This window comes from Cebus imitator, unplaced genomic scaffold, assembly GCF_001604975.1.
Source record: "Cebus imitator isolate Cc_AM_T3 unplaced genomic scaffold, Cebus_imitator-1.0 Scaffold62, whole genome shotgun sequence".
Taxonomy (NCBI): domain Eukaryota; kingdom Metazoa; phylum Chordata; class Mammalia; order Primates; family Cebidae; genus Cebus; species Cebus imitator.
In genome coordinates, this window is record NW_016107377.1 from 780,302 (window position 1) to 795,018 (window position 14,717).

The following is a 14,717-nucleotide window of genomic DNA, read 5'->3' on the forward strand; positions in this document are numbered from 1 at the left end:
CAAGCTAGATGTTTAAAATTTTAAGTTACTCTCATACATAGATCAAACAACTCTTTGTGGCTTTAAGAGCAAAAGCGGAAACCTGTCTACTAACAGAAAGAGCTAAATATAAGGCTCATCAATGCCAAGTAACTAAAGTAATTAAGCCTTCAGCCATTAAAAAGAATAAAGTCAGAAAACACAATCCATAGAAGGTGAGAAAATATTTGCAAATCATGTATCTGATAAGAATTCAGTATCCACAATATATAAAAAACTCTTAATCTCAACATCAAGAGACAAACGACGCAGATTTTAAATGGGCATCGGACGTTAACAGACATTTCTCCAAACATGATGTGTAAATGGTCAATAAGCACATGAAAAGATGCTCAACATTAATAATCAACACAGAAACGAAAATTAAAATGCAACGTTTCACTGGAAGAACATGCAAGATTAAAAAAAAAAAAAATACAATGAGGGCCAGGTGCGGTGGCTCATGCCTGTAATCCCAGCACTTTGGGAGGCCAAGGTGGGAAGATCACCTTAGGTCAGGAGCTTAAGACTGGCCTGGCCAACGTGATGAAACGCCGTCTCTACTAAAAATGCAAAAATTAGCAGGGTGTGGTGGTACACGCCTGTAATCCCAGCTTCATGGGACGCTGAGACAGGAGAATCACTTGAACCTGGGAGGCAGAGATTGCAGTGAGCCAAGATCTCACCACTGCACTCCAGCTTGGGTGACAGAGCAAGATTCTGTGTCAAAAAAAAAAAAAAATGCAATGAGATATGACTGCATAACCACTAGGATAGCCATACACACACACACACACACACACACACACATATAATTTTTTTTTTTCCTGAGACAATCTTGCTCTGTCACCCAGGCTGGAGTGGAGTGGTGCGATCTCAGCTTACTGCAACCTCCACCTCCCAGGTTCAAATGATTCTAGTGCCTCAACCTTCTGAATAGCTGGGATTATAGGTGTATGCCACCATGCCCAGTTAATTTTTTTGTATTTTTAGTAGAGACAGGGTTTTGTCATATTGCCAGGCTGGTCTCGAACTCCTGGCCTCAAGTGATATGCCCACCTCAGTCTCCCAAAGCACTAGGATTACAGGTATGAGCCACCATGCCCAGGCTATCATTTTTTTCAAACCAGAAAACAAGTGTTGGCAAGAACATGAAGAAACTGGAACCCTTGTAAAATGGTGAAGCCCCTGTGGAAAACATTTGTCAGTTTCTGAGAAAGTTAAACATAGCGTAACCATTTGACCCAATAATTCCACTTGGAGGTGTATGTCCAAAAGAAACAAAAACATTTATCTACACAAAAACCTGTACACAAATGTTCATAGCAGCAGTATTCACAATAGCCAAAAGGTAGTAATAATAATCCAAATGTTCACTGATGAATGAACAAACAAAATGTGGTATATCCATACAGTAGAATATCACTCAGTCATAAAAAGGAACACAATTCTAACATATGCTGTAACATGAATCTTGAGAACATTATGCCAAGTAATAGAAACAAGACACAAAAGACCACATATTATATGGCCTTTTATATTTCATTTATATGAAATATTGTAAATAATAGGCAAATTCCTAAAGACAGAAAACAGAATAGTGGTTGCCAAGGACTAGAAGAGGGAGGGATGGGGAATTACTGCCTTTATTGGTTTTCTTTTGGGGTGATGAAAACGTTCTGAAACTAAATAGTAGTGATGGTTGCACAACATTGTGAATGTACTAGATGCTGCTGAATTACACATTTTAAAGTGGTTAAAACTGTAAATGTATGTTATGCACATTTTACTACCAAAAAAAAAAAAAAAGAAAAAAGAAAAAGGTAGACAGAAAAAACACCAACACAGTGATCTCCAAGACATTCTGTATGAGGAAAAGTCAAGTTATAGGACCCCATCTATGGCAAAACAAATTCCCAACTCCAAACATACATTACGCATTACATGTGTATGTGTATGTGGTTACAAACAGACATATGTATATGCAAAAACAAGCACATGTTTTCAAGTACACTTGGAAAAAAACAAAGCAAGAAGGGGCAAAAACTTCTCTGTGGTATGGAGGGTGTGCTTCCAATTTTTCATGCCTGGAGTAGTGACTATGGAAAATATATAAAACACGTATCAATTCCAATAACTCCATTAAGTTTCACGGCCTATAAAATGTATGTATCAAATAATGTTAACTATTAATTTAGTGTAAGTAAGTAACAATGATTCGCCACTGTTTCTTATGAAGTCAAAGATCAACAAAGGTTAAGTGCAAGTCACCTGACTTCAAGCTTCTAAAAGTCAAAAGTAACTACAGTTATATCATCCCTTCTCAACAAAGAGGAACACACTGTAATCCTAGGTGCTTACAGGACAGTTACCGCTCCATTTGAATTAACTAAGAGTAACCAAAAGTGGCAAATAAATTCCTGGTCAGGAGTTCTGAGGTCTAGAATAATCTATGGATTAATTTCCCTCAATTCACTTGAGTTCATTTATTTATGAATTAGCAAGCTACCTAATAACTGTAATTTTTAAAACATTATCAGATTTACATTGTTTGAACCAGGTGCAGAGGCTCACGTCTATAATCCCAGCAAAAATTTTGGGAGGCTGAGGTGGGAGGATCACCTGACGGCAGGAGTTCAAGACCAGCCTGCCAACACGGCAAAATCCCATCTCTACTAAAGATACAAAATTTAGCCAGGCGTGGTGGCAGGCACCTGTAACCCCAGCTATTTGGGAGGCTGAGGCAGAAGAATCACTTGAATCCGGGAAGCAGAGGTTGCAGTGAGTTGAGATCATTCCACTGCACTCCGCCCTGGGCAACAAAAAGAGATTTCAACTCAAAGAAAAAAAAAAAGATTTTCATTGTTTGGATATCTAATCAGAAATAAATGATAATAATATGAAAGACAGAGAAACAATGCCTTCAAATTTACTTAAAAAGAAAGCATAATTCTGTTTTGCTAATACATGCTGACCACCGCACAAGCAGAAACACTGACTCATAAACTGTCAAGAATCTGATTAGGGGCATGCTCGAGGTCGAGGGTTCCCCAGAGTGGGCTCGGCTCCAGGGAGAGGCCCCCCATGTGGCAGCCCTGTCTCTTCAGAGCACCCTATCTCTTCTGAGGACCCTGGACTCAGACGCAGAGAATGTAGGGTGGTAGAAAAGCTACAGTGGAATAAAACGTTATTAAAAATGAACCTCAAAAAAAAAAAAAATCTGATTAGGTGAAAATGAAACCCACCTAACACGGGTGTGACTCTAGAATCTAGGTTTATAATGTGTTTGGAGAGGACGGTCCAAGAGAAACATACAGCACTACTAAATACAGTTAAGCCTTTCTGGCCCCAAAAATGTATTAACAATGGGCAGGATTTTGCCTGGTTTAAAAAGTACATTATAGAAACCTGTTTTGTGGTGTTTTGTACAGCTAATCTTAAATGCTCCACACCCTGGAAGTTACTTTAAAAGTCATATTATACTTTTCAACTTACCTTAAAAGAAGTAATTACAAAAGTTTTTTTTTTTTTTTTCCCAAGCCTGCCTTTTACATTGTCTAACATATTAAATTGACAGCAATGTAAATAGACAATACTCCTTAATCCTGAAGGAAGACTTCAGCTACTAAAGATTTCTTAATCAAGAAAAGAAATGCTTTTCTTTTTTGTCTTCAATTACTATCACCAAAAAAAAAGGAAAACAAAACAAAAAAGAGTCCTTCATTGTTGAAGTAATCCCCTAGAAAAAGAATTCAACTATGTTTACAGGGTGGAACGGGCATGGTGGCTCACTCCTGTAATCCCAGCACTTCAGGAAGCTGAGGTGGGCAGATCACCTGAGGTCAGGAGTTTGAGACGTTTGGCCAACATGGTGAAACCCTGTCTGTACTAAAAATACACAAAATTAGCCAGCATTGTGGCAGATGCCTGTAATTTCAGCTACTTAGGAGGCTGAGGCAAGAGAACTGCTTGCATCTGGGAGGCGGAGGCTGCAGTGAGCCAAGATCATGACACTGCACTCCAGCTTGGGTAACAAAGTGAGACTCTGTCTTAAAAAAAAAAAATTTACCAGGGTATATTAAACCTACATGAGACATGGTATACTTCTGGTCTGTGTACTTTTTCAGTATTGGTTTAAAAGTTTCTAAAACTATGAGCGATAAGGATGAGTTCTAGGATTTCTTTTTTTTTTTTTTAAAAAAAGATGGGGTTTCACCATGATGGCCAGGCTGGTCTTAAACTCCTAACCTCAGGTGATCCACCCACCTCGGCCTCCCAAAGTGCTAGGATTACAGGCACGAGCCATCATGCCCGGCCGAGTCCTAGGACTTCAAAGACAAAGACTATATTATTAAAACATTTTATTTTTTTGTAGAGACAGAGTCTCACTATGTTGCCCAGGCTGTTCTCAAACTTCTGGCCTCAAAACATATTATTAAAATTCTTTGACCACTTACCAGAGACTAAATGCAAATGTGACAGAACTTATACTTTTCCTTAAAAAACAGTCCTAATACACATTAGAGAAATAATAAAAAAAGAGTCCACCTTTCAACTTTCTGAAAAGATCTAATTTCATTAGGACTATGACTTTGGTATTGTTAAAGAAAAGCAGCAAACGAAAAGTCTGCTTTACTTTCAAACAAGAATTTTTTTTTTTTTTTTTTTTGAGATGGAGTCTCACTCTGTTGACCGGACTGGAGTGCTATGGCATGATCTTGGCTCATGCAACCTCTACTTCCCAGGTTCAAGGGATTCTCCTGCCTCAGCCTCCTGAGTAGCTAGGATTACAGGTGCCCATCACCACACCTGGATAATTTTTTTGTATTCTTCGTAGAGACGAGGTTTCACAATATTGGCCAGGCTGGTCTCGATCTGCAGACCTTGTGATTCACCCGCCTCAGCCTTCCAAAGTGCTGGGATTACAGGCATCAGCCACTGTGTCTGGCCAAACAAGAATTTGGACTTCAGTCAAACTCAAAGCTATTTATTCCTTAGCTAATCAAAAGTAGTTGTATAGTTTCAACTGGATTTCTTTTGTCTAAAACAACTGTCTACTGTCTACTGCCTCTGGGAGGCATTTAAGTTTTTGTCTTCTATCTAAACCTCTTGACTGGTATCTGGCAACCTGGTTATCAGTCTCTTATCCTTAACCAGCCTGATATGACAATCACTTGACTTCTCCATGATGAAATTTCCTTACCCATTAAAGAGAAGGTTGAAAGAAATTATGGTTTTTGTTGTTGTTTTTTTTCTTTTGAGACAGTGTTTCACTCCATCGCCCAGACTAGAGTACAGTGGCATGATCTTGGCTCACTGCAAACTTCACCTCCTAGGTTCAAGCAATTCTCCTGCCTCAGCCTCCCAGATAGCTGGATTACAGGCACATACCACCATGCCTGGCTAATTTTTGTACTTTCAGTAGAGATGGGGTTTCACCATGTTGGCCAGGCTGGTCTCAAACTCCTAGCCTCAAGTGATCTGCTCACCTCTATCTCCCAAAGTGCTGGGATGTCAGGGGTGAGCCACCATGCCCAGCCGCAAGATTCTTTCTAGGCCAAAAATTCTTTAATTCTTTCTTTCAAAGGCTAAGGTATTACCTTAAGAGCTCTTCAGAACTGCTAAGTGCCGTTATTTTATAAAAAAGAGTTCCCTGTTATGAACTGATCATGTTCTTTCAGTGTTTGATATGAAAACCAAATGGGAGGGAGACCTGACACAGTCAAGAGCAGTGACAGGGTTAAACACACAGACCCTGGAGATGGCAGATGATGGGGATGACGGTGTCCGTATTCACCTAGGACAAGGAGGCTGAAGAAAATGGTCATGCCGCTGGACTGCTCCTCTTGCTGGGCCTGCTCCCCTGTCTGCACAGGGAGGATGGGCTTGCCAGGGGTCGGGAGCACCAGTTTCGTCGTCACAACCAGGGCGGTGTGGAGGGTGACATTGAAACTCTCATGAGTTGTATTGGGGAACCTACTGGAAGACATAAAAAGCAGAATTAGATCATAGAAAAGGGCCCCAGAACATCAATTCACATACCTCACACCAGAAAGCAAAGCTAGCCAAGAGCTTTATGGGATTCACAAGCCTTTGAACTAACAGGCAGGCCTTGGAGAGAAACTTATTAAGTAAAATCCCTCCCTGCACAGCACAAGGGTACTAGTGGCCTCCGGTGCTTTTGTACAGCCGCTTAGAGGACAGGAATGATAGGGAATCAGGGCCAGTATAGAATCAAAATGCTGCCTGCTCTTTGGCACTTACTGGGGGATTTAAAGGGAAGCAAACTGGAGTCTCATCCTCTCCAAGGTCAAACACTGTTTACTTATATCTTTATTTCTCCAATTTACATTCTTTTCCTTGCATTGCTTCCACAAGTTGAAGAAGCCACACAAATTTGCCCAGTTGTTGATCTGGGCATGCCCCGCCCTACTTTACAAATCCTTCTCAAATTTCAAAAGGCTCAAATGTCACCTCCTCTCTATTACCCCATCTTACCTCACCCCAATTTACCCACTCCACTGCTTCTGTTCCCACAGCTCTCTTCTCTGGGATTGTCAACTAGTGCAATATTGTTATAATAACTGTAATTGTTACTATTTTCTGAGCACTGCTTCATTCCAGGAACTAGGTAACACACTACCTCTCCTTTAATGGGTATAACATGCCTGATGTGGGTACTACTACTTTCCCTTTTTTACCCATGCAAAACTAAGCCTCAGGGAGGTTGCAAAACTTCACCAACATCTCAGTTAGTGGCAGAATCAAGCTGAGAACCCACACGTGAAGTCGCTGGGCTATACTGCCTCTTTTATTTCTTACTGCTGAGGCCCTGTTTAGTGTCTGGGACTGAGCAGCTGCTCAATACGTAAGCTAATTACATGAAATGACCCCAATCTGGCCGAGAAATATTATTTGAAAAGTTGTCAGGTGAAGGAGTCCAGTATCAATGAAAGGGTTCCTTATTCATCTTCACATATTCATCCCACAAACAGTGATAAATCGGCATCTATAATCTGCAAAAAACTCTGCCCTGCAGGTACGGAGATGACTTGTGGACTTGCCCAAAACTACGTGGAGGACACAGGCGGTCCTTCCCTATCTCCCCTAGTACAGCGAACCCCCTCCTCTCTACACAGTAGCCATGCTGCCTGTCACTCAATGCACTAAGCCCTTTCTCGAGCCAGGCCTTTTGAACTTGATGTTACTTCTCCTATCCTTCCTTCTGGTCATTCAAGTTTCTGCTGAATGTCACTTTTTCCTGAGTGGACTCCTCAACCCTAACTCTATTCTGCTTCCTTCAGAACACTTAACCCATTTATGCCAGAGGTTGCAACTTTTTGAATTGAAGACGTGTGAAAAATCAGACCTAGGGGATGACCCTGAACAGCAGAATATAAATAACTCCCACATGCTTAGCGCACAAATGGGGTTAATTAATCACGATCTGAACCCTTCTTGCCTAATCACGGTTTTCTTTTCCCAATGGAATGGAAGCTCCCAGAGAGCGGCTCCTGGTCGGCCTTCTCTCCTACCACGTGCCCACGGCCTGGAATTGAGTAGATGGCTAACAGTTAATGGCTGAATGAAACTTAGTGAAGGAGAAAGACATGAAAACTGATCGTTACAGAGGAAGAGGCGACTGGCTACGTAGGAGGTGGGTGTGGAGAATCCGGATGACTTCCTGGAGGAGGCGGAAGCGGGCTCAGTAACCATGAGATGATCGAAAACTGGGAAAGCAAATATGGGTTGCATTTTCCGCAAGACGGCTCTCGGGGCCTGCGCTGGGCAGCAGATTCCCAGCTCGAGGGACAGACCTCCAGGAGAACGCAAAGCCCACCTGGGCCCAGGCCCGCCCATCCCGCCCTCCTCGTAGGCACCGGCATGGTCAGTCCTGGCCAACCAGCAAAAGAAGCTCCGCCTTCCGGGGCCGGCGGGCGGCCTGAGGCGCTCGCTGACACCCGCCGGGGCCCAGCCCCGCTGCGGCCCAGCCCCGCCGCCTCCGCAGCCCGGGAAAAAGCCCACTCACTCCTCTTCCGCCATCTTCTCCCCCATCCTGCAGAGCTTCCAAGACCACCGAGTTCGGAGCCGCGGGGCTAACAGGACTCGCTTTTGCTTCCGGCTTCCGCTGGAGGCGCGGGCCGACGAACGGGAGGCGGGGCCACAGCCGCGCGAGGGCGGCCCTCTGTCCCTTGGTCTCAGTGGCCTGAGGGTGGGAGGAAGCGCGTGGGAGGACAGCTCCTTAGTCCCTTCCGGGGCTTTCCGGACGCCTGTCCGGCCTGAGGCACGTGACCACCTGGGCGCGAGAAATTCCGGATTTTCCCCACCACAGTTTTGGGGAAACTGTGAGGTCACTGACTCACCCTTACGGCAAGCACCCTCCACCCAGTGCCCTGGACTTGCTGTGCTAAAAGAATTGTGAAGAAGGGTGCCCAGCCTCCAGCCTAAGCTGTGCCGAGAGACCCTAGGGAACACTTCCCCAATCTGAGCCTCAGTTTCCCTCAGCTGTGGAGAGGAATAACCGCCTGGACTTGGCAGGCCTGTGCAGCGTTCCATCAGTAAACATGTATTGAGTTCAGACTATATGCCTAGTGTTAGAATGGATGCTGATGATCTAGGGGAGGACCATTCCTTAAGTAGTTCATTGATTGAACAGATGCTTAATAGATGCCTCCTATGTGCCTAGCAGTGGCCAGTGGGGTGGGGATGCAGGGAGGAACAAGGCGAGGTGGGAGGGGTAGGTGGGACCCCCATCGGGAGGACTGGCACCCTCTCATAAGGACTTTGGACTTTATTAACCGCTTCTGTTGCTACCTCTCTTCCTGATCCAAGCCACTCTATCTCATCTGGATAATTGCAACGGCTTCATTCAGGGTCTCTGACTTGCCTCTGTTGCTTATGACTTCCACGCAGCAGCTGGAGTGATCCGTTAACTCATCACTCTTGCTTAGACCCTCCAATGGCTTCCAGTCTCCATCAGAGAAAAACACCTTGCGGAATGTACAGGATTCAACCCTGCTACCTTTTCCTCTCTGAAGTGTGTGGGAGAGGGACATGGGGCTCTATATCTCTCCTCCCACACACTTTCACTTTCCACTATTGTCACGGTGGTTTCCTGGCTGTGTCCAAAACTCACCAGGAATACTTCCGCCAGTGCACTTGCTGAGCCTTCATCTAGAGTGCTCTTCTTCTGGGTAGCTCTTTGACTCCCACCTCTTGTACGTTCCGCCTTTTATTTAACCCTTATCTTGTGTGTTAGGCCTCCTTGATCACCCTACTTAAAATCCAAGGCCCCCCACCTTCCCTAAACTATTTTTCACGTGACAGGCTACCACATGTTTTACTCATACATTTGTTTATTAACCATTTCCCTCCATGAGAACAGAAGCTACACGAATGCAGGAAATTTTGTCTATTTTGTTCTCCATTTTGTCTGCAATGCCTACAACAGTACCTGGCACATAGTAGACACTCAATAATAATCATTGAGTAAATAAATCAGTTAATTAGGTGTGTTAGGAAGTCACAGAAGGGTTTTAAACCGAGGAGTAACATGAGCTTTGCTGCCTGCTGGGAATTGATTGGGGGCTGGGGGAGAGAGGATGGAAGCCCCAGGGCCAGTAAGGAGGCTTTTGCAAAATTCTAGGTGACCGCTGAGAGCCCAATTTGGATAAAAGTAATACGGTGGAGGTGGCGGGAACAGTTGGACTGTAGATGCATACTGAAGACAGGGTTTGCTGATGGACTATGGCGTGTAAAAAAAAGTCAGGTGTGATGTCAGGGTTTTGGCCCAGAGGAACTGGGTGGAGAAGAAATCTGGCTCTGACTTTGAGTTCTTCGTCCTCTAGGGTCTCTTAAGACTGCTGCCAAAGCTGTGAGAGAATGTCTTCGGGATCCACCAATATTTACTGAGTAGTAATAAAATTGCTTCCTTCCTGCGGGTGTGGTGTTGGGCTATTGTTTCCTTAATTCTTTACATAGCTTTGAGGTAGATTCAATCATCCACAGACTAAAGCACAGAGAAATCAAGGCACTTGCCTGCAGTCCCACAGATATCAAATGACAAGGCTGGGATCCAGGCACGGAGCCTGTGTTTTAACCAGTAGCTCTGTTGCTCTCCACTGCTTTAATTTCTCTGGCTCTTAAATGGGGCTAATAACCTACTCTCCTTCCTTAGCACAGAGCTTGGCGGGAATGACCTGGTCCGCAAAGGTTTGAGAGTGGTGTTCTCCGCCAGGCGCGGTGGCTCACGCCTATAAATCCCATCACTTTGGGAAGCCAAGGAGGGCAGATTGACTGAGCTCAGGGGTTCGCTACCAGCCTGGGCAACATGGTGAAACCCCATCTCTAATAAAATACAAAAAGTAGCTGGGTGTGTGCCTGTAGTCCCAGCTATTCAGGAGGGTGAGGCAGGAGAATTGCTTGAATCTGGGAGGCAGAGGTTGCAGTGAACTGAGATCATGCCACCTCACTCCAGCCCAGGTGACAGAGCAAGACTCCATCTCGGGGGGAAAAAAAAAAAGAGTGAAGTTCTCCCTGGCCACACTTATCAGTGGAGGGCTTGAGGCTGCTATTCTTCTGCAAGCACCAGAAAACCCACCAGGCTGGAATTCACCCAGGGCTGTTCCTCCCTATCCAATGTCCCGCCTACTGCCCTTGCTACAGATTCTGCTGTCAGGGCCAGATCAGGGCTTTACATGGTCATGGAGCCCCTGGCCTTAGCCTTCTCTTGGCCTGCTACCAACCATGAGACTGCAGAGAACCTGCTCTCAGGCCCATGGGTGGGTTGGCTCTTCTCACCAATTCCTGGGAATGAATCTAAAATCCCCGGTCCTTGCCCAAGGAACGTAAATAAAGCCATTCAACATGCATTTTCTGGGCCCCTATGCCATGGCAGGCTGAGAAGGCGCCAGCGTAAGGCACTGCAAATTCTGGTGCCAGACAGTGCTGGCTCCCAACCCCTCCTCAGGACCTATGGTTTCCATGACCCTGAGAGGCTACAGCACCCTGAACGCCTCAGGGCCCCTCATATTTTTTTTTCTTAGTAACACTTCTCTTTAGAAGATTTACAAGATTAGAGAGAAAACTGCCTTTGCTCTCTGTTCTCTCTGCCTAGACAGCTCTGCCCGCTACCTCCAGTCTTCTTGTTATTCAGGTCTCAGCTTAAATATCACCTCCTCAGGGAAGCCCTCCCTGACCAGTCTCTGTAAAGAGTCAGACAGTAAATATTGAAGGCTTTGTGGGCCTTACAATCTCTGTAGCAACAAATCAACTCTGCAGTTTGCATGCAGCATAAACAACATAAATAGGCGCAGCTGTGTTCCAACACAACTTTATGGATACTGAAATTTGAGTTTTGCGTTACTTCCACATGTCACGAAATACTATTGTTCTTTGGGTGTTTGTTTTTCTTTTTCTTTTTTTTTTTTTTTTTTTTTTGAGATGGAGTCCCGCTCTGTGGCCAGGCTGGAGCGCAGTGGCATAATCTGGCTCACTGCAACCTCCACCTCCTGGGGGCAAGCAATTCTCCTGTGTCAGCCTTGAGTATCGATCTCTTGACCTCATGATCCACCCACCTTGGACTCCCAAGTGCTGGGATTACAGGCGTGAGCCACCGCGCCTGGGCTTTTGTTGTTTTTTTAAGATGAAGTCTCTGTCATCCAGCCTGGAGTGCAGTGGCATGATCTCAGCTCACTGCAACCTCTGCCTCCTGGGTTCAAGTGATTTCTGCCTCAGCCTCCCACGTAGCTGGAATTACAGGTGTGCGCCACCAAGCCCAGCTAATTTTTGTATTTTTAGTAGAGATGGGGTTTCAATATGTTGGCCAGGCCAGTTTCAAACTCTTGACTTCAAGTGATCCGCTCACCTCAGCCTTCCAAAGTGCTGGGATTACAGGCATGAGCCGCTGTGGCCAGCCACCAATTTGATCTTTAATACTTTTATTTTATTTTTTTTATTTTTATTTTTTTGAAATGGAGTTTCACTCTTGTTACCCAGGCTGGAGTGCAGTGGCGCAATCTCAGCTCACCGCAACCTCCGCCTCCTGAGTTCAAGCAATTCTCCTGCCTCAGCCTCCTGAGTAGCTGGGACTACAGGCACACGCCACCATGCCTAGCTAATTTTTGTAATTTTAGTAGAGACATGGTTTCCATGTTGACCAGGATGATCTCGATCTCTTGACCTTGTGATCCATCTGCCTCGGCCTCCCAAAGTGCTAGGATTATAGGCGTGAGCCACTGTACCCGGCCTAATGCTTTTATTAAACAGGGAATCAAATTGGTTAACATGTGTATCAGTCCAGGTTTAATCAGATAAGCAGAACCAAAAGGGGATATATATTAAGAGCTTTATGGTAAGGAATTGACTTAAAACAATACAAATGTATTGTCTTATGGTTCTGCAGGTTAAACGATAAAGATTTTTACTGGACTAAAATCAACATGTTGGCAGGACCAGATTCATTCTGGAAGCCCTAGGAAAGAATAAACTGTCTTGCTTTTTCCAGTTCCTAGAGGCTGTTTGCATCCCACAGCTCATGGCCCACTCCCGATCTTTAAAGCCAAGGACTGCATCACCCCAGGCTCTGCTTCTGCTTCTGACTCTCTTGTCTTCCTCTTTCCCTTATTTATTTATTTATTTGTTTGTTTGTGAGACTGAGTCTCTCTTTGTCGCCCAGGCTGGAGTACAGTGGCATGATCTCGGCTCACTACAACTTCCACCTCTGGAATTCAAGTGATTCCTGCCCCAGCCTCCCAAGTAGCTGGGATTATAGGTACATGCCACCACGCCCAGCTAATTTTTGTATTTTTAGTAGAGATGGTATTTCACCATGTTGGCCAGGCTGGTCTCAAACTCCTGACCTCAGGTAATCTACCCACAATGGCTTCCCAAAGTGCTGGGATTACAGCTATGAGCCACTGAGCCTGGCCTGCTGCTCTTTCCCTTATTAGGACCCTTCTAACTACATGGCACCCATCTAGATAATCAGAATAATCTCCCCATCTCAAAGGCAGCTGATTAGCACCCTATTTCCATGTGTAATCTTTATTCTTCCTTGCCCAGTAACATATTCACGGGGGCCAGCAATTAGCATGTGGCCATCTTTGGAGGGCCATTATCCTACCCACCACACCATAGGAGAAATAAGATCTGTTGGACTTCTATTGATTGATTGATTGAAACGGAGTTTTGCTCTTCTTGCCCAGGCTGAAGTGCAATGGCACAACCTCGGCTCACCACAACCTCTGCCTCCCGGGTTTAAGCAATTCTCTTGCCTCAGCTTCCCCAGTAGCTGGGATTACAGGCAAGCGCCATCACACCTGGCTAGTTTTGTATTTTTAGTAGAGATGAGGTTTCTTCTCTACTAAAAATAGCTGTTGGTCAGGCTGGTCTCGAACTTGTGACCTTAGGTGATCCACCCTCCTCAGCCTCACCAAATGCTGGAATTACAGGCATGAGCCACCATACCCAGCCCTCTTCATGTGTTTTTGCTATTTAGTATCATTTCGTATCGATTTACACATAGGAGAGAGTGGGGCATAATTTCTTTAATACCTGTGGATGCTAACATTTTAATCTGGCCCTGGCCACTTAGCACACAACAGACACTAGAATTATTAACCAAAAACAGAAAATCTGGGCTTGTAGAATTCAGGGGATTCAGGTGTAGTTCTCTGAGAAAGTTTGCGAAAAAATGTAGATTCCAGGCAGGGCATGGTGGCGCATGCCTGTAACCCCAGCACTTTGGGAGGCTGAGGTGAGTGAATCATCTGAGGTCAGGAGTTCAAAACCTTCACCCTCACCGGCTTTGTGTCCTCTCCACTGTCCCCACCCTAAGACCTGGTGACTGATAGAAACACTTGCTTCCTTGGCTTACTTTTTTTCTTTCCCTCTTTAAAATAAAAATCATAGTTTTGGTCAGGCGTGGTAGTGCACACCTGTAACTACTTGGAAGGCTAAAGCAGAATTACTTGAACCTGGGAGGTAGAGAGTGCAGTAAGCCTAGATCGTGCCACTGCACTACAGCCTGGGTGACAGAGCGAGACTGTCTCAAATGAAAAGTTGTATAAAAGAGTTATACATCATACTTTAACATGAAGCTCAGCTGTGAATGGTGAACTTGCATAGTCACAATAATGTGGACAGTAAATATAAATCTCACAAGAATAACCTTATAATTCTATTGAGACAATAAGGGATGGGAAGGGTGTGTGGGTTTGCTGGGCAGGTGTGGGAGGGAAAGAGAGCAGAACCCTCATTGCTCACAGTGGGAAAGCAGATTTAACTGAAAGCAGAAAAATTAAGAAGTGGCCATAGAAGCATGTTATTCCAAGACATGGAGTTAAATACCCCAAAAATCAGCTCAAAGTGGTTGTCTTTGGGGAGGAAGAAATGAGAGGAGAGAGTGAAGTGGGGATTCTTATTTTTAGAAAATTTGATTCTTCAACTTATGTGTATGTATGACCTCAATACAAATCAAATTTAAACCAAAAAATAAAAAAGGACAGGAATAACATGTTGAAATGTTGTTTTGATAATGGTTCTTTCTCAATTGTGGATCATGGCTATTGTTTTTCCTTTTGCTTATTCATATTTTTAATAATTTTTTTTCCTGCGAATGACATATCATTTGAAATAAGCAAAAATATGATTAAAAAAATAAAAATAGAGACAGGGTCTCACTATGTTGCCCAGGCTGA

At 44.4% G+C, this 14,717-nt stretch overlaps 1 protein-coding gene across 2 annotated transcripts in view; it reads right to left on the bottom strand.

Moving 5' to 3' along the window:
• Positions 1–8,239, bottom strand: part of SLC9A8 (solute carrier family 9 member A8) — a 78,839-nt gene extending 70,600 nt beyond the window's left edge. Inside the window, exons 1-2 of one of the 2 annotated variants that reach the window (XM_017529930.2) lie at positions 8,048–8,239; positions 5,816–5,997 (exon numbers count right to left, since the gene is read on the bottom strand). In XM_017529930.2, the coding sequence (XP_017385419.1) occupies positions 5,816–5,997; positions 8,048–8,073 (208 nt within the window). In that variant the 5' untranslated portion in view covers positions 8,074–8,239. The remainder of the gene's footprint in view (positions 1–5,815; positions 5,998–8,047) is intronic. The other variant, XM_017529931.2, reaches the window with a different exon arrangement.
• Positions 8,240–14,717: the final 6,478 nt, after the last annotated feature.